The sequence below is a fragment of the Nanorana parkeri genome, unplaced genomic scaffold, assembly GCF_000935625.1.
Source record: "Nanorana parkeri isolate BGI_ZX_2015 unplaced genomic scaffold, ASM93562v1 scaffold342, whole genome shotgun sequence".
In the NCBI taxonomy this organism is placed as follows: domain Eukaryota; kingdom Metazoa; phylum Chordata; class Amphibia; order Anura; family Dicroglossidae; genus Nanorana; species Nanorana parkeri.
In genome coordinates, this window is record NW_017306610.1 from 553124 (window position 1) to 574779 (window position 21656).

At 41.2% G+C, this 21656-nt stretch overlaps 1 protein-coding gene across 1 annotated transcript in view; it reads left to right on the forward strand.

The window, feature by feature from the left end:
• The window catches only part of LOC108788656 (mitogen-activated protein kinase kinase kinase kinase 4-like), a 189948-nt gene that overhangs the window by 110199 nt on the left and 58093 nt on the right, over positions 1–21656 (forward strand). Inside the window, exons 17-21 of the mRNA XM_018558479.1 lie at positions 1381–1445; positions 3362–3453; positions 12267–12358; positions 13006–13127; positions 14726–14819. Of these exons, the coding sequence (XP_018413981.1) occupies positions 1381–1445; positions 3362–3453; positions 12267–12358; positions 13006–13127; positions 14726–14819 (465 nt within the window). The remainder of the gene's footprint in view (positions 1–1380; positions 1446–3361; positions 3454–12266; positions 12359–13005; positions 13128–14725; positions 14820–21656) is intronic.

The window sequence follows — 21656 nt, forward strand, 5'->3', positions numbered from 1 at the left end:
CGATCTGCCTGTCCATGAAGTACTTTACAACCCTCGCAAGATAAAAGTCTTGCGAGGGTTTTAGAGTGTATGGGCACCTTTAGGTAGTTCACATGCATATGCATTGAAATGTTGGACCACAGTGTGCTGTGTATGTGCCTTGCTAATCATTTCCAATTACACCTTTAAACGCATCAATTAAGTAGAAAACGCCCATACCCTTCCATGGCACCACAAAGCATGTAATAAAGAACACATTGGTTGCCTTGTGGTGCACCAAGGTCAGTTTTTGGTCTGTAGACACATTGAAAATAAACAGGCAACATAAGTTAACAAATTCATGGGTGTGGATGGGCCCTAAAGATAAACTCTAGACAAGTATGAAAGACGCAAATTAATTCAGCTCTGAAATCACCAATGCACCATTAAATGTATTTTTAAATGCAAGCAGTGTAGACCTGGTATCCAGTGGCGTCACAAGGTGGCTGCTGCCCACACCCGGGTGACACCATTGGAGGGGTGACACCAAAAATGACTGACAGTCATTTTGGTGTCACCCCCTCTGAAAAGTCGGGCACTCGGTCATTGACCGAGAGCCCGACAGTGTCAGGAAAGAGGAGGGGACCCGGTGGCATACTTCCACTCTCTGCCAGTGTCCACCACCAAGATGGTTACCAGCAGGCGTCAATAAGATGGCCGCGCATGCGCGATGACATCATCATCATGCACGCGCGTGGTGACGTCACGGCAGGGTGACACCCAGGCTTAGGATGCCCCTACTGGTATCAGCTCCTTGCAATCCCTGTACAGCAGGGCTGGAGTGTGAGAGAAAGAAGCAGTACAAGAAGCCAATCAGTTCATAGGAGGAGAAAGCAAAGAGTACAGTGAGGGATCAGCTCATCACTGTGCGGTTTCTCCTTTCACTGTCCAATATAGGCTGGGGCAGGTCCTGGACCATCTAAGCTCACAGAAAGTGGGTTGAAGGATGCTGGCCATCAGAATAAGAACATCTAGTGAGAGTAAAAATTACCGTATGGGATATCTCTGGATTGCAGATGAATATTGCAGCAAAAGCTGCTTTTGTTATTCTTTCTTTATTGAGCTGTTCATTTTTATCTTATTTCTGTTTTAAAGAAATATGATTTGAGTTCTGCCTTATTTTTCATTCCTAAACTGCCACTCGCCATTTTGCCTGATCCTTTTTTAGTCCCTTTGCTTCCCACTAGTGGGAAGGATTAAGATTGCATCAGAATAGGGCTATTAACCCTGCACAGATCTAGATTTCTTGAAAGAGGAAAAAGCTAATTTTATTGTCTTTCCATTCACTTAAGCTGACCACTTAAAAAAAATAAGATAGTAATTTGGATACACCAAGATTATTGGCAGTGTCTTCTATTTCAGGTTCCAGAGAGAACTACTTCCAAGTTTTACATGGACTCCCGAGGCCACCAAAGAAGTCCATCTGGGTAAGTGACAGTACCAGATCACAATTATAGTTCCGAGTTGGATCACAAATGTTACCAGACAGACAATTCTGGAAACATAATTGCTAGTTTCAATTTATACATTCTGAAAAATAGAAATTATAGCTAAGCTAATTGGAAATTATAGCTAAGCTTTCTTAAGATAAAAAAATAATTCTGCATTTCCTTTTTGTACTCTAAGAAATACAAAAATATAATGAAGCTATATAATAAGAGCATATAAAAAGGTTCTCACAAGAAAATAAAAAATAAAAATGATTCTGCAGGCATTATAACCCCATGTGTACACTCTACCATAAATGTCATCTAAGTTCCACAGCTGGGATTTATGCAATAAAAGTGTATAATGTAATACAGTATTATAATAAATTAATATTTATAACAGATGACCAATTTTAAAGCATCTCTAGGCATTATGTTTCGATTTGGATGGTGTGGAAAAGGGTTATACCCACTAAAAAAATGTTATTGGCATCTGTGTCCCCATTGCAAAGATTCACCACCCCCATGTTCTGGTGACGATTGTCGCCAAGGCGAATGTGAGGAGAAATCAAAACTGTTACAGTTGCCCCCCCCGAACAAACAGTAAGGGGAATCTTCCAATGGAGACACCTGTTCTGGGGTCTAAGAGGGGATTTCCCTTCACTTACCGTGATTTCCTCTAACTTCCTGCTGCGTCTCTGGGACAGGAAGTTAGGGGGCTTTTCCGAATGGTACACAAAAAATCAAAAAATAAACTGGCAGGGGTTTTAACCCTTCCCTACTCTATTCAAAACTAAAAGAAAAGTTATATATACACTTTAAATCCCAACTCTGGGTGCAACAAACAGTTATACATTCCACTACCACAAAAGTAGCCACCTGTTGCGCTAGCTTTACTCTCCATCTGGCAAATCTGTTTACTGCCGGATTCATAGAGTCCAGCACTACAGTCATGTCTCTGCCAATAGCCAAGAGGAGAGGGAGGCATAGGCATGACCATAGCGCTCAGGTCCGAGACCTGCAGTGCTTACATCAGAGCAGCCCAGAAGTACAGAGAGGGGAATTTATCAAAACAGGAGCAGGCAAAATCTGGAGCAGCTGTGCATGGCAACCAATCAGCGCCTCTCTCTCATGTTTGAATCTTAACTGAACTAACTAAAGAGAGAAGCTGATTAGTTGCCATGGGCAACTGCTTCAGATTTTATTTGCTTAATTTTTGATTAACTCCCCTAAAACCACTGTGCCAACCAAAGGCATTCCTGCCTGCATAAAGGGAGCTTCTCCTGGTCTATGTATTATGTAAATCTAATACAGGTCAGCACTATGCCCACTACAACTTCATGATACATATATACACATGTCACGGGTATCTCAAGCAATGTTGCAAACACTGTTCTCTTCAAACAGCCTTGGCCAGAATACCAAATAACTGTTTTTTTCCAATGGCTGCATCATTAACAGAAAACACAATGGGGGGGTTATTCTCAGACAGAATCGGGAGCAGTTGCCCAAAGTAACCAGTCAGCTCCTCCTTTTAATTTTCAAGCTTAACTGAACAAACTTAAGAGAGAAGGAGGTTGGTTACTATGGGCAACTGCTCCCGATTCTCCCTGTTCTAGTTGTTATACATTCACCCCGATTAGTCTAAGTCTCTCTGTGTATTAATCTAAGCAGCACTAGTACATTTTTCCTCCAGTTCTTACACGTCATTCCCACTGGACTTGCTGATGGGATGCATCAGTGGAAGGTAGAAAAGCCTATAATTGGAGGCAGAAGTCTCTAGGTTCTAACTGTTGTACTGACCAAACCTTCCTCTGAGGAGCTATGGTACCAGGTTAATTATAAAGCCAGCTTTGATTAGCATAACTGTACATATCTGACTGCTAATTACTAACCTTGTAAGTTTTTTTCACCAGTGGCTTCCTGCAACAATCCAAAGACCAGTCTGAAAGCTCAAGAAGTAGCAATGAAACTAGAAATTGCATCCAGAGCAACAGATTAAAACCAGGTGATTGCTTTGTGTGTACACAGCTGTGTTCATTTAAGGAGATCTATAGTCAGGAGAAAAATCACAAATACATTTACATTCTGATGAAATTTACCAGATTTATCCATGGTGCTGGAATTTGAATGATCTGTGATTTTGTACCCTTGTATGAGCTAGATTTGTCTGCACTGACATGCTCCTAATTCCTTGTGCCTATGTTTTTCGTTCAAACAAGCATGTCCTTTGGAGCTTTGCAGCAGTAACAGGTGAGCACAGTAATGGTAAAAAATGGAGAGAAAAAATCCCAGCGTACATGCTTCAGAATGACAGCTCCATTCATTGATCATCAGTGCAGCACAAATCTGACAGCAGATACAATATAGGGATATTACACATGTTGCTGGTACAGTGCTATCTTGCAGCACTGGCTGCCTAGAAGATGGAGCATTTATTTATAGGGTCATTCCCCACTAAAATGATATTTGAGGCAGTAAAATCAGCGTGAGGTCATTTGAGAGCAAAATATACAAGACAATTTCCTTTATCTCACAGGGACTCTGATGGTGAGATTTTAGTTCCAGCACAACCAGGGCCGGACTGGGACAAAAAATAGGCCCGGGCATTTTAGACAGAGCAGCCCAATCATGTGACCAGTTGCTGGTGGGTACAGGAGGCACTGGCGGAACTACCAGGGTCGCAGCGGTCGCAATTGCGACCGGGCCCTGGCGTTCCGCCACTTGGGGGGGCCCAGCAAGGAAGAAGAGAGCCCAAGAATTTGTCAACCTCAGCTTCTACTCTTGCGCACAAACCGGTATTATCGAGGAAACCGGGATTTATTTATTTATTTAGTTTAAATTGTTAATTGTGAGCGTTAATATTCCACCCATCATTCACTGCCATGTATGGAATATTATTAACGGTCACAATTACCCATTACAAACTAATACTTTGTAAATAAATGCCGGTTTCCTCGGTAATGCAAATGCAGATACTGGGTCGGCGTTCTCGACAGAACACTGCCACAAAAATTTTGTACAAGCGGCTGCCCGAGGTCCCGCGCTTGCTGGGGACCTCGGCAGCCTTCCTGTTAACCATGCGGTGCCATGGCGGTGGGGGGTTGGGGGGGCCCTTCATGGTTTCTTGCACGGGGCCCTGAAGGTTCTAGTTACGCCTCTGACAGGAGAGATACAGTTGACTCGCTGGATGCAGGGATTAATAACGCACCGGACGCAGGCCTTGTTCACACCGAAAGCGTGTGCGTTCCAGAGCGGTAGCCGCGATCGCTGAGAAACTTCCCCTCGCGTTTTGAGGCGGGAGGGGGCGTGGTGGTGCATTGAATTCAATGGCAATGATGGTGGTGCATTGAATTCAATGGCAATGGTGGTGGTGCATTGAATTCAACGCAAAAAATAGAGCATGCCCTATTTTTTGCATTTGCAGTGGAACGGAATGCTGGCAAAGTTTTTGCGCCCGATCGCACTGCCGCACACCCCTCCCGCCCCATAATGCGAGGGGAAATTTCTCAGCGATCGCGCTACCGCTCTGGAACACACACGCTTTCGGTGTGAACAAGGCCTTAGGGATTAGTGACGCGCTGGCTGGACACAGGGATTACAAACGCACTGGATGCAGGGATTAGTGACGCGCTGGCTGGACGCAGGGATTAGTAACGCACTGGATGCAGCGATTAGTGACGCGCTGGCTGGATGCAGGGATTAGTGACGCGCTGGCTGGATGCAGAGCGCTCCAGGGGCCCAGCTTCCTCTGCCGCCGGTCTGATGCTGCCCCTTTTACGGCCAATACGCATGTAAGGGGCCAGGGCCCCTCATATGAGTATCAACCATATCACCCTTGATGGTAGTCCTGCCTTTGTCTCTGTGCTAAGTTTGGCTCATGTGACACCCCCCCCGGAGCTCCTCTCACTCTGCTAGTGATTCCTCCTCCTCTCACCTTCTCCTCCTCCTCTCACCTTCTCCTCCTCCTCCTCTCATCTTCTCCTCCTGGACTCCGTTCTGTGTGTGTGTCTTTAACAGGACACACGCGGCTCGCTCGTCTGTCAGCTGGAAATGGGGGCGGGGCGGATCTCTGCTGTTCAGCCTGGCCGAGTGGCTGCTCTGTGCTCCTGATAAACGGAGCACAGAGCGTGCCATCGGGCATAGCGGACCGGCCTGAACACAATCAGATTGATTGTGTTCAGCCCGGCCCGGCCCACCGGGCAAGTGCCCGGTTTGCCCTATGGCCAGTCCGGCCCTGAGCACAACTGCTGTGACCCTTATGACCCTTTAGGGCCAAGTCTTACTTCGGTATTCTTGTTCATTGCATAAACGCAATTTTCCCCCCACGTGGACTAACAAATGTGCTGCCAATCCACATGCAGCATTTTTCCCAATGCAACGCACACCACAGCAGAGCATCTGATCTGCATTGCCCTAGTCAAATGAATGGCACCACAATGCACTAATGCATGTATTGCATGCATTGTTTGTAAGGGAAATGCCTGTTAAATGTGTTGTCCACAGAACCTATACTGTTGGCTGTAAAAATAGTTAGGCCTCCCACATTAGAACATACTTTATTTTCAATAATAGCAGGTGTTATTTTAGATACTTTGTCTTTGTTGTGTGCTGTAGAGTTACAAGACTGGACACTGAGCCTGGCTGACAGATTAGACATCAAAGTGTACCCGTAGTGATTTCATTTAAAAGTGACAATACAGTTAAATCACAAGTCTTCTATTGCAATTAAAAGTGACATTGCTTCAGTGGCTGCCATTCAAATGGAGTGACGCATGACAGATGCAGTAATGGTTTAATGCAGTTGGCTACCACTGCCCCCTAAAGCAGTCAATGTGTCATATAACTTGCAATTTAAAGTTTAAATAAGGAATACTGTACTAGAGAGTGAAATAAATATAGTAAGCAGATAATTCTGGCTAATGGGAATTATGCGCCTCTATATTTAAAGAGCAGCTCCGGGCAAAAAGCAAAACCATTCAAAGATGGTTAATGCACTCCAGAAAGATTTAATGTTAAGCTTAAAGTTATAAAGGCTTTTGTCTGTATTTAGCTTGGTGGATCTAAAGCCAAAACATTTTTTTTTTAGTTTTGAATAGTGTCAGGTGTGAGAAAAAGTAAGGTTTTTATTGGGGTCTGAGTCCCAAATGGGGGCTCATGCATGGTAATGCACATGCAATTAATGCAGTAGATGGCGCAATTACAGTCTAATGTAAACACAAAGCTGTTCTCAGAGGAGAGAGCAATGTGCTAACACTAAAGTTGGATTACTTTACTGCATCTCTTGTTTTAAAGCTTGTTTACTGGATGTTAAAATATATAAATATTATAATGTCCGTAGCCTGGCTACCGGTATACTTTATAGAACCTTCACATTTGCAGATTTATAATTCCTTTTAATAGGCTTTGGGGGCTGCAGCTTCTTGCCTGTCATCCTATACTGTGGATTAGGGATGAGCTAATGTGTCTGGGTTCGGTTCACAGAGCATTCATTGAACTCGTTGTGAAGTCTGAAAATTGCAAACATAAATCCAAAACCCAGATAGGTATATTTTTATTTTACTAGGGCCATTCATTTTTTTGTCGAGGATTTGGCAGCGTATATTTGTTGCTGACACAGGCAAAGCTGCCCTTTGCAGCACATCAATGCAGACTTGTTCAAGGGGGCATTTCAACCCTCCCCAATACTAAGAGGAATATTAACCTCAGCCTGAACCTCAACCAGTTATAGCGCTGTTTACCTATGTTTGCATTGTAGCTTTTCTGCTCCTGCGACCCCCTTAGTGGGACAATGCTGAGGGTCAAGACCTGGTGACATCTCACAGCAAAGTAGCCCTGGGGCCACTAGGGTTGTCAACCCATCTCCTTTTGTAGGGTGCTATGCCGAAGACTAAAGTGTCACTTAGACACCATTCCTCAATTGAGCCTGCACCACCTGCCAGGGAAGTCACACTTAATAGGTGATAGTAGAGATGAATGTTTCTAATTAGTTGAAAAGCCCATTTCTGAAAGGGAGAGTGAACAAGATTGTTACAGAAACAATAGCTAGTGGACTGTCTGGTATCTGCTCTTTGCAGAGGGGGTGAGCCCTTAAAACAGGGGTAGCAAACCTCCGGCCCTCCATCTGTGGTGAAACTACAAATCCCATGATGCATCTCTTTGGGAGTCATGCCTGTGGCTGTGAGAATCATGCAATGCCTCATGAAATTTGTAGTTCCACCACAGCTGGAGGGCCGGAGGTTTGCTACCCCTGCCTTAAAATGACAGAGGAGCAGAGTCTAAGCAACCCACTGGGAGGGATGGACTTAAATGATGGATGTACCAGGTTGTGGCTCTCGCACACCTGTACAGATGGCAGCTGAACAGGAACCAGAGTATGTTAATCAGAGTCAATAGCCTATATCAGAAACTGGGACAGTTCAGGGTGGGGTTGAAAAAGCATAGTTGAATACAAGCTGAAATCTTCAAACGGAGAAACAGCAATTAGTTAATAACATGCTCTGTAATCATTCCAAGCAGTTATAATGTAGCAAAATAAAAGGCAAATCCTAATTTAATAGTACATTTAGCTCAAGTGTTAACAATTGAAGAGCTAGCTATCAATCCGGGGTTACAGACAGGTTAAAGTGTATGTAAACTCAACCACTAAAATGTAATATAACTTTAACAACTTGTGATACTGCACCTATAGAGGTCCTTGTTTGAGTGCTTTGTGATAGGTTGACAACACTCTTCCCCTGTCTCCCACAATCTCCTTCCTGCAAACCATCCTGTGACATGACTTCCCAAAGGAAAAAAATAAACTTCTTCACTGATGTACATTACCCTGGAATATTACACTGTTTTACAAAAAAAGGCTTTAAAAAAAAAAAAAAACTATTGCCGCAATTAACAATTGGGAAATATGCCCCGTGGAAATACACATGCAGCCACTTAGCAGTAAAATGCAAGTGAACAGAAACAGGCTGTGAAAAAAATACATTGAAGCCGATACAAAGAAAATATGTCCTTCAAAAACGCACATTCAAACTGTTATGACTGTAGACCATGCATTTGGGAGGCTGTAAAGAGACTTCAGGACACACACACCAGCAGCATTAACATGTAAAAATCCTTAATATTCCCCCACCCCCAAAACTCACTGCATTTTTCTAACTAAAGGACATTTGGTAAGGGTTTACATCCACTTGAGAGACTAGTGTTTCTACAGGTCCTATGCTAATCTGTGCATATGCACATTGGCAATGTGGCTGCTGGAAACAGTCTTTTTATAGGGAGGGGCTGGCACATAAAAGAGCCCCCGTTATCCATTCTAAGCAATCTGACCCAAGTTCAGAGGACAGGAAGTGCATTAGTGGTAGTTGGTTGCTATAGTGCCGAGTGGCCATTTTAGTTCAGTGTCTAAACAGGTTGGGTTTACTGCAAACCCATGCTCTTTCTAAATGTGAAGCTCATCTCTAATGTGGAACCTACCTATTCAAATGCTTCCTGTGCACTGCAGTACTTGATTAAGCAGGAGCATAAATAACTATTTGTAAACTATTGGTGTGTTTATTATTAGCCCCCAAACAGACTTGGCCAACCAGGTTGGGGTTATTTGTTTCCAATACACCAAATCTTCCAAATAGGGATACTAGAGGAGTGGCCTTGTATATATGAGTTGTAGCAGGATGCAAACAAAATTACCTCTACAGACAGGATGCACTCCCGTTTGGATAGCAAAACAGGCACCAAAAGGTGAGAGCACATTGTGGTCACTATAGGGTTGATTTAATAAAGAGTGAGGTGAGTTTTCACTTTGCAAAGATATTTTTTACTTATCATAGTAAATAAGATGAAAGTTGACTTTGCAAAAGATACTCAATCATGTGCAAAGAAAATGCAAAAAAAAACTTGCACATGATTGGGTGATTGAACTCAACACAACTTCACCTCCTTACCTAGCCTAAGCAAATTTTCTCTTAGCAATGGTAATTTTCACTTGGCTAAGTGAATGATGTGAAGTTGTGCTGACTCCAGTCATCTAATCATGCAAGCAAAAATCCTATTTTTTTAATATTGCACATGATTGGACAATCTTTGCTAAGTAAATTTTCATTGTTATACCTCATATACCAAGATAATTGATTGTTTTCCTTTAATAAATCAGGAACACTGTTTTTTCCTGCTTTATGAGCTAAAAGAGAATTAAACTGGACTAAAAAGAATGAAAGGAAAAGGACACTTGTGTACGCATACCCTCATTTTTTTAAACTTATGAATTCAGAAATATGATATAAAACAGGCTTCCTAAAATCATTAAAAAGGTCTTGAAGGGTAAAAACCAAAGAATATAGGCTGACCAGAAGCCGACAACTTCATAAAAGCTCAGAACATTGCATGGGCACCTTCGAGCTTGTGTTTCTTCAGATAAAAGATCTAAGAAGCAGATTATTGCTCTTTTAAGCATGAACCACAATTGGATTAATCTTAACTTTGTTTCAGTTCCTTAGAATACTTAAAAGATGCAATTTAGCACAAACTAATGTACTGTACATTCACAGCAAATGGAGAAGGTTTAAAAATAATTGATGCTTGCAAATCGATAGAACTTACTCCATACCATTGCTGCCTTCGCAAGGAGATAAACAGATTTACAGTGGGAAAAAGTGCTGAACTGGAGAGGCTTCCAGGGGATTTCTGCTAAGTCCCACAACTCGTACATTTTAACTTGCTCATTGTCTTTATATAAACATAATTCTTTCTTATTATTAAAGTTACATTGCTAGCATTTCAGTAAAGTGCTCTCCAACTCACACTTGTCCCACCGGCATGTACTGCTGGAAATTATTTATCCACTGGGATTTCTGCTCTTAAGCCTACTACTTTCTTCAGCGATATTGCAGTACACTTGCAGGAAATTTTTAACTCTTTATTATACAAGTGTACAGTATACGGTGATATTTTAGTGTACAGAATACAGTGATATATGGGACAATATAGCATACTGCTGTATATAGGAAATGAGCAATACTGGGCACCTGCACAGTTTTTGTTTTGCTTGATGACTGTTATACTTTTTATATTTTATACATGTTTAGGAACCTATTTATAATAAAATAACAGGTTCCTGATTACTCTAATTGTGTATATTTTCAATAGTATTTTGTGATTGAAAGGTATCTATGGTCCTAGCTGTGAAATGTCTATTGTACTAATGAATATACTTTACCAAGAAAATTCTATAGCAGTAAAGAGTATTAATGGTCATAATTGTACATGTAAATCAAATTGTGACAAATCGACAAAAGGTGTGGGAAATGGTGCAGAGTAAAAAATGTAGAAAGGAAAGAAAATTAGTAGGTTGGCTTAAAAGAAAAAAACAGAGGAAACAAGATGCCTTTGTTACACAAGGAAACAGAAGGAAAGTTTTGCACAGGTACTTTTGTAGAGCTTTATTTCTGTTTATAAAAAAAAATAGATAAGGGACAAAAACATCTAAGCAACAATTCCAAGAAATGAGGACATTGAGACCTTTGAGGATTTGTTTGCACACCGTATAGGTTAAGGCTTAGGAGGATTGTAGGGCCAATCAATGTATCACTGATTGTTGTTAGGATCCAGAGCGCCTCCAGGTGGCGCCGGAGACAAGCCCTGCAGATGCCCCCAGGAATCCAGGAGCTGTTAGGTACCAGACCACCACTGGGTGGTGCTGGAACCTGCAGCTTCAGTGCTCACCTGCGGGTGTCTCCCATCTTCCAGTACTTAGCCATCACCTGGTGCTTCCTGGGAGGATATTTAAACCCTCCCTGCAGTCAGGATGATGGCTCAGTATTGTTTCCTGTTACCAGTCCTGTACCTTGAACACTGTTTGCAGTCCTGTTTCCTTGGAGTCTTGTTACCAGTCCTACCAGTCCTGAACCCTGTTTGCAGTCCTGTTTCTCGGAGTCCTGTTATCAGTCCTGAACCCTGAACCCTGTTTGCAGTCCTGTTTCCTGGGAGTCCTGTTACCAGTCCTGAACCCTGTTTGCAGTCCTGAACCCTGTTACTGGTTTATTGCTAATTCTGCTCCGGTTATATGTTATAGGTGTTGGGGATTATATTTGGTTGGGGTCACGTTCTTTATTTATGTTTGCTTTTTGGTGTTTATTCTGGTTGTGCCGTTTACAAATAAACTGTATATAAACACATACTGCCTTGTCCGGTGTGGTCATACATGTTTGGCCAACCTGTGTGGGTACCTGCATACGGTTTGGGGAAACCTGTGCTGGTACCCCTGACAATTGGTCTGTTCAGACTTACAGGAAACTAAAAATGAGAACATGGCAGTACTCTCTTAATAACAGTCAGTTTTCTCACTGCTACTACTGTAATCCAAATATTTTGTATTTGAACCAGCAGGAAAACTGTTTTGTTCACTAAAGCTAGGCAGTAACATGAAATTCTGGCTCACCTTACCAAATGCCATTTTGTTCAGGCAAGTATTGTCAGAACTTGTGGATAAGCAATATGTTATAAATGACATGGGTGGGAGGGTACAATCATGTCGGCCATAGGGGGGGAAACTACAATGTTGACTGTAGTGTATTGGCCTGGACCATGTAATGCACCTATAAATCAGGAATATTATCAGACCATTTATCATCTTTTCACAGTTCTACAAGTTTAAAGGAGGTGATTGAAAGATGTGATATTGTATGATATGCCAATCATTTGACATCTCCCACAACCTTGCAAGTAAGATGCTTGATTGATGAGGAATGGAAGAGTGCCAGATGCCAATAAAATGTTTTATAAATGTGTTCCAAGTAGTAGAAATTAATGTATATTCTAATATTTTAGGGTCAACCAGAGATAACCAGGTATTGCAGAATCATTCCCAGCAGTTAACAAGAGTTGAAAATGAAGTGCATCGGGACTCCCGTAAGATTTCGGTAGGCTTTTGTGCGGTTTTCTGTTTGTGTTCATTCAATAGTGTGGGGTTTTTGTTTGTGTTCATTCATTAGAATATTTATTTTTGGAAAGAGACTCTTTATATTTGAAGGGCATTAGTCCAGTTTAGCCACCTGTTGCATTCTTGTATATCTTAAGGATTTTAGTAGAGAGTTGCTTACATTCTATACTTGGCACTGTTGCCTTTTATGAAGCAAACAGAAAATGTTGCATTTTTGTCTGATTCAAAGAATTACAGGAGTAGCAAGATGGTGGTAACAAATGTTGCCTATAAGCTGTTAGCTGTCCAGTGCCACATCAACAGGCAATCTGTATATTTTATACATATACTCTTCACGGTAGCAATAGCCACCTTGTTGTGATTTCAGCAGAATATAGTATCCAGTCTCCACCCCCTCTTTATTACCCTTTGCTTTGATAAGAACATTGATAGAAATCACTACTGTGGAGAAAATGGTATAAAAGTATATCCCACACCACTTGGGATTGATTGGAACTCCGATTGTAACGGAGGATATTCTTTAATACACTGAAATCTACCGACAGTGAATTTTTATTACTGGGTAAAACTGAGTTTAAAAAGAAGCCTCCAAGTATTTTCTACCTGTAAGTTTTCTTTCTACTATAGAGCCCCAACCTTGTGGGAAAAGGAAAAGACAATGGCAGATCTTATTTGAAAGCATCATATTATTCTTCATCCAGTGATGAGGTTAGCGGCAGCAGCAGCGATGATGACATGCAGAAAAAAAGGTTAGCCTTTGATGTTAAAAAGATAATGTATAGCTTCTATGAATCCATAATCTACTTCAACTGAATCAATATTTCTCTCATCTACTGTTACTATGTTGTAGAAGCCAAAAGCATCTTGCTTACATATGGGTAAACTGTATATGGTCACATACTTAACACCTACCATGTAGTTCTAGGAAAATCGCACCAAGTGTTTTTACATGCTAGAGTATGCTCCTGACAATCATTGGAGCTGAAGAAGCTGCATGAATATGGAGGGTCATGACTTCAAGATTACAGAACAAGTCTGATTGACTATGACTATTTACTTCTAAGTAAATAAAATGTAGGTTCAGTGCTAACAAACTCTATCACCCTGCATGTGTCAGCGAATAGACGCAAGACTTTCCCATCAAATCATCTTGTTAGCATGTTTCCTTTATATAGTAGGCTCCTGTAACGCACGGGCCGAGGAGGTTGAGGTAGGATCGCAGCTGCGGAAATTGGCTTGAACCTGAGCGTGAGGATTTGGCTCAGATCGAGGGTTCTCGTTATCACTCTGTATGTGAGGGAGGGATGTTGTAACCCTCTAGCACATCATACGCCAATCCGTATCGAATGGGGGGTTGGAGTTCCCCTATAGGTATGCTCAGGAGTACCCCTGGGAGGCTATATCCTGATCCAGCGGCCTCTAGTTAGTATCAATCGTAAGAGTTATTGCAGTCACCTTAACCCCACACTCTCCACAGAGATCACAGGTATATGGTTTACAAGAGGAGCGGAGCAAAAATGGTAGCATACAGACTCCAAGGACAATGGTGGAATAATCAGTGACGTTGCCTGCTCATACATTTTCTAATTAACTCTGGTACTCAGTTATGATTCACAAAGTTATTAAACCATACTCCTCACAAACCTAAGTCATCTGTGAGGATAATTACATTCTTTTGCTGGTTATTAGTTAACTTCTGGCTGAGGCATCAGACATTAGGGAAATATACATTCACATTTTACTATAAAAGAGCTCCTTGTTAAAAATGCATTTTTTAGAAGGCGTGCAGTAAATCTTAACTTTGTAAACAATCCCGTCACTTGCCATATTGAAACTGTTACATTTTGACTTATATGTTTTCATTTTCCAGTACTCTAAAGCTGGACAAAATCAATCCTCATAAAAGTATACAGTGGAGAATTGATACCCCCTAGTGGATTTGAAATAGAAAATGCATAACTACATACAGAGATAGATAGATAGATAGATAGATAGCTAGATAGATAGATAGATAGATAGATACAAAAATCTAGCTATTACCAGTGAGTCAAATTTCTGAAAAGTTAAATTTACCTGACGTATAATTCATATTACATTATATATATGTTATCATATTACACATTACACATGTACTCTGTGGAATAAATAAACTCTAAAAGTTAGTTTATACACTAACTACATCAACCCAGTTGGCAGCCATCATCGACGACAAGCAAAATTCTGGCACATATTAATTATCTTTTAGATAAAACTAGTTTTATTTCCCAACACATTGCAGCAGGAATATTTGTAAAGCTTTCAAAATGTATGTTACGATACATCTCATCTAAATGGCTTTTGTTTCCAGGCAACCAGTGAACAATGGTGTACTGCATTTCTTAAGGACAAAAGTTTCAGATGGAATCACAGAGAAACCCCAAAGCAACATTCAAGGAGACAAGGTACATGAATCTAACATGCAAGATCATCTTTGACCTTTTTCTTACCCACTGAAGCAGTAGGTTTATTTGTTTTTAGTATTAAATAACAAGTTAAGGGAAGCCTTCCCTAAGAGAGGCTGCAATTTTTGTTCTGAAAATCTGAGTTCCCTGGCTTTCCTCCTGGCTCTCGCTTCAATAGTTAGTCACTAACCCAGATGAAAGCTGCCAGTCAAGACTTTTGACTTAAACCTTATGTGTACATTCCAGGTCAGTGACTTAAAGGGTATTGAAAGCAGTGTGTTGACATAACAGCCAAGCAACAATCAATTTCAGTTGAAAAAGACCATCTATGACAGCATACATTTCTCTCAAAGGTTTCCTTAAAGTCTGTTATCTTGTAAAGCTACTTGACGATATCAAGTAACCTTTTTTTTGTATAAAAGACTATATACAGTATGCCAAAAATAGGGCTTCTTGACAAATCTTTTCGATGTCCAGTAAGTTTTCTATATAGCTCAACATACACAACCACCAAGCAAAACTTAAGGAATCCTTTGAAGTTTTCAAAACTTTCTAAAATGCCAAAGGGCTTTCTGAAACCAATGATTGACAATACTGTTTCACACAGACCCCTGGATCAATGCTTATATTTTAAACTACTTGAATGTGCTTCTTCACCAATTTCCTGTAAATGCATTCCTAAGTTATCTAACTGTGAGCTGCTGAAAACATAATCAATCGGTAGTGTGTATTGGGCTGGCCACGTTGATTGACATCTCTTCCTGAAAAATCTGTTTTGCCCTGCATCAGCCAGTTTGAACAATAACCTAAATTTGATAAGTAACTCTGAGAGGTGCAGACTATTATATTAGAATTCTGTAGAATATCAGAAGCATGATTATGTACAAAATCATCCCAAGCAATTAACAATTCTGTAAAAAAAAACAAAAAGCAGCACCAGTACTGTAATGGAAAAGAAAAATGGATGAAACCATTGTAGCAATTATATTTAAGAGCGACATTCATATTAAATATGCAGTTACTTTATTTACTTTCAGATTTTTTCCCAATTTGGATCTTGTCACTGAAAAGTAAAACTATACAAAATGGGATATTTACTACCCTTACTTTCCAAGGCTTTTATTAACTTTACTTCATCTACATGATTGCATTATGTGAACTTCCTCAGGACATGTGTCCAGCAGTCTCTGAAGTTCAGTTTTTTATGTGGTGACTGCAGCCAAACCTGTCGGTGTTCTGTGCCTTGGCACAACTGCTTTCAGTAAGATTTGAGTGTGCTTAAAAGGGTGACAATTATGGAGCTGAATTGAGTAAGCATTTTCACACAAGGGAAGGAAGTGCCTATGGATATACCTTGCTGGTAAAATGACCAAGAATTATATAATTAAAAGCAGGAAATATATAAAAAGTTTTATACTTGTTTTACAATACAGAAACATGAGCAACAATGTATATGGTTTTGCCACTCCCCTACCAATCTGCATATTACTGTTCCATGCAGGGGGTTCCTGGCTGCTCCGATCCTAACTGACAATTTAGTTACATATAGTTACATAGTAGGTGAGGTTGAATAAACACTAGGGTGCACCGATACTGTTTTTTCGGTATTGAGTATGAGTACGGATATTTTTTTGGCGGAACCCGCTGATACCGGAAGTCCCATTAAGGAAACCAGGCAGCGCGTAATGACTCCCCGCCCAGCTTCCTAATTAGCCTGGAACCTGGGCGGCCTTAATGGCTCACCGCCCGGCTTCCTGATTAGTCGGGACTACGTCTCCATGTCCTCTCGTTAGCAGATGACGAGGAAGCATGGAGCCAGCTTTCTGACCAATCAGGAAGCGGGGGGCGGGGTAAGGACTCTCCGCCTGGCTTCCTTATTGTCCAGCTTCCCAACATAAGGTAATAAGAAGCATGGAGCCGGCTTCCTATTTGGTCGAGAAGCCAGCTCCATGCTCCCTAGTGACGAGGGATCATGGAGCAGGCTTTCTGGCCGATCAGGAAGTCGGGCAGCGTGTAATGACTTACTGCCCATCTTCCTAATACGGGAAGTTCCGGTATCGGGATAGGCATTGGGAGCATTTGGGTGAGTACTTGCCCAAATACTCGGTATCTGCACCTATACCGATACTAGTACCGGTATCGGTGCATCCCTAATAAAGACACGCTGATACATATTTACCACTCTGAAAGTAAAATACCCATTACGCAGTTTACAATTATACCTCCTCCCCTCCAACTTCTTGTTGTGCCCCGTGTGTCTTCCTCACAGTACTCAGTTTAAGTAGTGTGTTCCAATATCGCAGTCCCCACTGATGAGTTTGTGAACTGCGATCATGTCACCTCTTAAGTGCCTCTTCTCTAAGGAGAACAATCCTAATTTTTGTAGGCATTCTTGATAACTCAGACCCTCCATCCCTTTTATTAATTTGGTTGTCCTTCTCTGAACCTTTTCAAGCTCATGGACATCCCTCCTGAGGATTGGTGACCAGAGTTGCACCACATATTCAAGATGGGGGCCTTACCAGTGTTTTGTAAAGGGGCAAAATCATATTTCTATCCCATGAATAAATCCCTCTTTTGATGCAAGATAATATACTACTAGCTTTATTAGCTGCAGCTTGGCACTTGGTAATTTGAAACCAATCATAATGGTTCCCAATCTTGCAGTCACTCTATCAGCCTTGTGGCAGTGTAAGCCAATGCCACGGTGGAGGATGGCGACCTTGGCACCCAGGACTCTCAGCCAAAGGGGCTGAGAGGGTCCAGAAAGTAAAGCAGGTTATAAGGAAGAACCTGGCTTTTCAGGTTATTCCAGGTTTTCCTATTTGCAGCTGGGATCTGGAGCTCTGGAGATTTCGTAGAGCTCTGGGTGGGATGAGATCTCCAGTCCTGGGGCCAGGTGTTGCCAATGACCAGCCTGGGCTAATCAGGTGGCTGAGAGCAACTTTATCAGGAAGCCAGCCCAGTGCTCAGGAGAGTGTTGGAGTTGTGTGTGTGTGCGTGCAGGGAGCACACAGACAAACTCGGGTGCGTGCTGGACGCACACGGAACAGCCAGGGGTGGCTGGGAGAGGTCAGGAAGGTCGGTGACCCTAGGGACCTGTCGGACAGACTACTAAGAGAGCAGAGTGAGGGCTCACGAGGGGTGAGCAAGCGTGAGTGTCTTGAAGCTGTGGAAAGCTACCGAGCGAAGCTAAATGACTGTCTTATGTTGCTGTTTCAAGCTATTTTGTGTTTGCCCTTTCAATAAACTGTGGTTTCCTTGACTTACCTGGACTACAGTGGAGTGTCCTTGTTACAGCCTATATATAACAAAACATTGTATTAGTCATGATAAGTGTCCAGAATAATAGCCTTATGCCCTCAAAATGTTTCATAAAAAATTTAGTTATGCAAATTAGTGAGTTATTTCCATTTTAACTGACACATTCTGATACTGCTACATTTTGGCCTGGACATTCAAACTCAGTAGACTGACATCACAGTGCCTTTTCTTGACTGAAATTGCAAGAAAGAGTCAGCCCTGCCCAGCTGTCTTTTGCTATTCTGCAAAGTTCTTCTTCCTTTCCCCATCTCCATAACAAAGGGGCAGGAGTTTTGTAATCCAAGATGAGAGCTCACAGGACTGATTAGTGAACAGTTAAGAATTTCTGACAGGATCCAAGGTTTTTTTTTTGCACCTATTGAACATATCTAACAAAATGCTTGCATATTTAACAGACTAAAAAGGAACAAATACATGGGGTCTGTTAAGTTTTACATATTTTAAGTAATTCAACATAAACAATGACAAAGCCTTGCAAAGATGCAAAAAGTACACATGGAAATTTGGCAGTTAACGGCTTTAATGTTTATAAATTTCCCAAATCTATTACTGAGAGTTTTTCAGTCATGTCCCAGGTAGACACCCTAGACATTCCTTAAAGGAGAACTATGGGGTTTAGGCTTTTTACCATAGTTCTTTAGGGGTAACGGGAGGACACAAACTAGCGTCCTCCCGTTACCCTAGGCTCAGTATACCGCGAGGTGCTGCTCACGGTATACTAAGACGCTGAAGCGGAGCCCGACATTTATGTCTGCCTATCTAGAGGCAGAGTCAGCTGTACCCGCCCCACCCCCGTCCATTGCGCCAGTCAGCACTGGCAGATCGGAGGGGGGAATCCAGCCCCTCCCCTGTCACGGCAGAGAGCCGTGACAGGATCGAGAGGTGAGCGAACGCCGGTATGTGTTCGCTCACCTCCCAATCTACTGAGCCAACCCGTAACAAATTAATTGTCACAGGTCGGCTAGAACTATGAGGTGAGTGAAAAGCACTCACATCATAGTTCTCCTTTAACTCGTTTTCCTTCATGTATGTAGCAGTAAAATCTCTTTGCATTAACGGGAGGGGTTTGATGTAAGAGGCGGATATAATTGGTCTATTTATAAAATGTTATTCTGCATTTAAGATACGATAAGTGCTACCATGAATTGGTCTGTCTTTATCAGCACAAGTTCCAGGTATTGAAAGTCTGGGTCTCAAACAATACTTTTACATATGACGGCCAATGCTTTAAAAGTATTGCTGTTAGAAAAGGTCAGTTCTTTTGGCACTTGTCTATTAAAAAGAGGTACAATACACTTGTATCTGACATCTTTAAAACATAAAATTCAAGAACATTTTAAATTCTGATGATAGACCCTTAGGTTAAACAGATATTGATCGGGCTCTTTAAATAGATGACACTTCTATAAAGGGTTACATACTATGAAGATTGCAGGCTCACTTGGCTTGGACATTGCCCAGCTATAATGTACCATACATTTTAATGTGATAGTGGATATTTAATGAGAAGACTAGACCGGCCAGTAACCTCTTCCATGCTCCTTTAATTCTCCTTCTACTCACCTAGTTGTCGAGGGCATTATATTATTCTTTCATATATGAATCAAATTTGACTTTAAAGGGTTGTCAGCAAAATATAAAAGCACTGTCAGTAAAACACTCAGGGGTCTAATTAGAAATGCTTTCACCCATGATATACAGAACTTTCACCCAGAATTCACACGTTTTCCAGTTAAATCCATATTCCAAAAATGTGTGAATCTTATATGGAAACATTTATAAACCAACCCCCTGGGGGTTAATCAGAGTTTTGTCTTTTTTCTCAACTGAGGCAACATTTTAAAGAAAATCAGTTATGAGAGTTTTTGAAACCACTAGCTTTCCATGACTTTTATAACTGTACGTTGCCAGCATTCTAACACATTTATATGGTCTATATTATTTCATTTATAATCAGGGATATACTGATGTTTAGCTAGGGAGGGGGGACTTTAGCCTTTAATGTCACTTTATCGTCCATTTTTATTATTTTTAGAATTAAATTATACTCTGCACTCAGCGGCGTATTTAACTTTGCTGCTGCCCTAGGCAAGGCAGCAGCGCCACTCCCTCCCCCGCAGAACGCCGCCCTCAGCGAATCTGCAGCTCCAGGCAAACGCCTTGTTTGCCTCGCGGCAGATACGCCCCTGTCTGCACTGTTGGAAGGAGTCTTGATTTCAAGACGTGCAAAATGCTATTGTTCTTTCAAAGAATTTGTTTGTGTTTATATTGTTATAGCATAAGTGAACTGGTGGTTCATAGTTGTCTTATTATATTATACAGGATTTATATAGCGCCAACTAGACATGTGCGATTCGTTTCGTTCCGAATTGAAATTCAGACGAATTTTCGGAAATTCGGACATTCGGATGTATCCGAATTCCCAATTACAGACATAACGAATGCAAACGAATCCGAATTTCCATTTCCGAAATTCGGTAGCGTTAGTACGAACGTTCGTTTTGTTTTCTGTTCTTATTCGTTTCTTATTCGTTTCGTTCGTTGGAGCAAAGTGACATTAGAGAAGGAGAAAAATATTTTTTCCCCCTCAAATGTCACTTTTACTGCAAACGAACGAACGAAACGAATAAGAAACGAATAAGAAACGAATAAGAACAGAAAACACTGTAACGCTACCGAATTTCGTCCGAATCCGAATTCCGAATCCGAATTGACTTTCACACCCGAATCCTGAAAAACGAAATAACACAAATCCGAATTTAAAACGAAACTAAACAAATTTTTTGGCAGTGCACATATCTAGCGCCAACTGTTTGTGCAGTGCTTTACAATATAAGGAAGACATTTGTTACAATACAATTCAAGACAAGATGGTTAGGAGGGCCCTGCTGTTGAGAGCTTACATATTTTTCTGTGCTCAAACTTGTACTTAAATTTGCACCTTTGCATGTGAGTTTCTAATTTCCACCTGTTGATTATTTTACATCAAAATCTCATTTTGTTCCATCTTTTGAAAATCACTGTAAGCGGTGCTGAAAGATCTTATTAATACTACATTATGCTCAGAGGACTCTGTGCTAAAATCTCATTCCATTTTGTTCAAGATATTATCTTCTTCAATAAGCTTAAACAATTGCATCTAAGTGATCCACATTACATATGAATTAATTCTGTAATTTAAAAGGCCACTATATCTCCCTTCTTGCTGATAAGAAGATGATCTAAAGGAAATGCTTTGAAATCACTTGTAACATTTTACCCTTGAGTCCTATTTCTTTAAATGAGCAACAACCACTAGACTCTAATATTGTACAGTCTCAAACATCAACCTGTGGTGTTCTTGTGACAAAGATTTAAACAGGAAGGCCTTTGCTATCAATGCATGTGTGAAGGCAAAGTAGCAAGGATGTTTGCCTCGGACCCAAGTCTCATGGAGTCAGCAAGTCACAAATACTGATATTTGTAACCTTGTTGTCTACAGCTTGTCTGTGATGTATGGAGAATATATATATA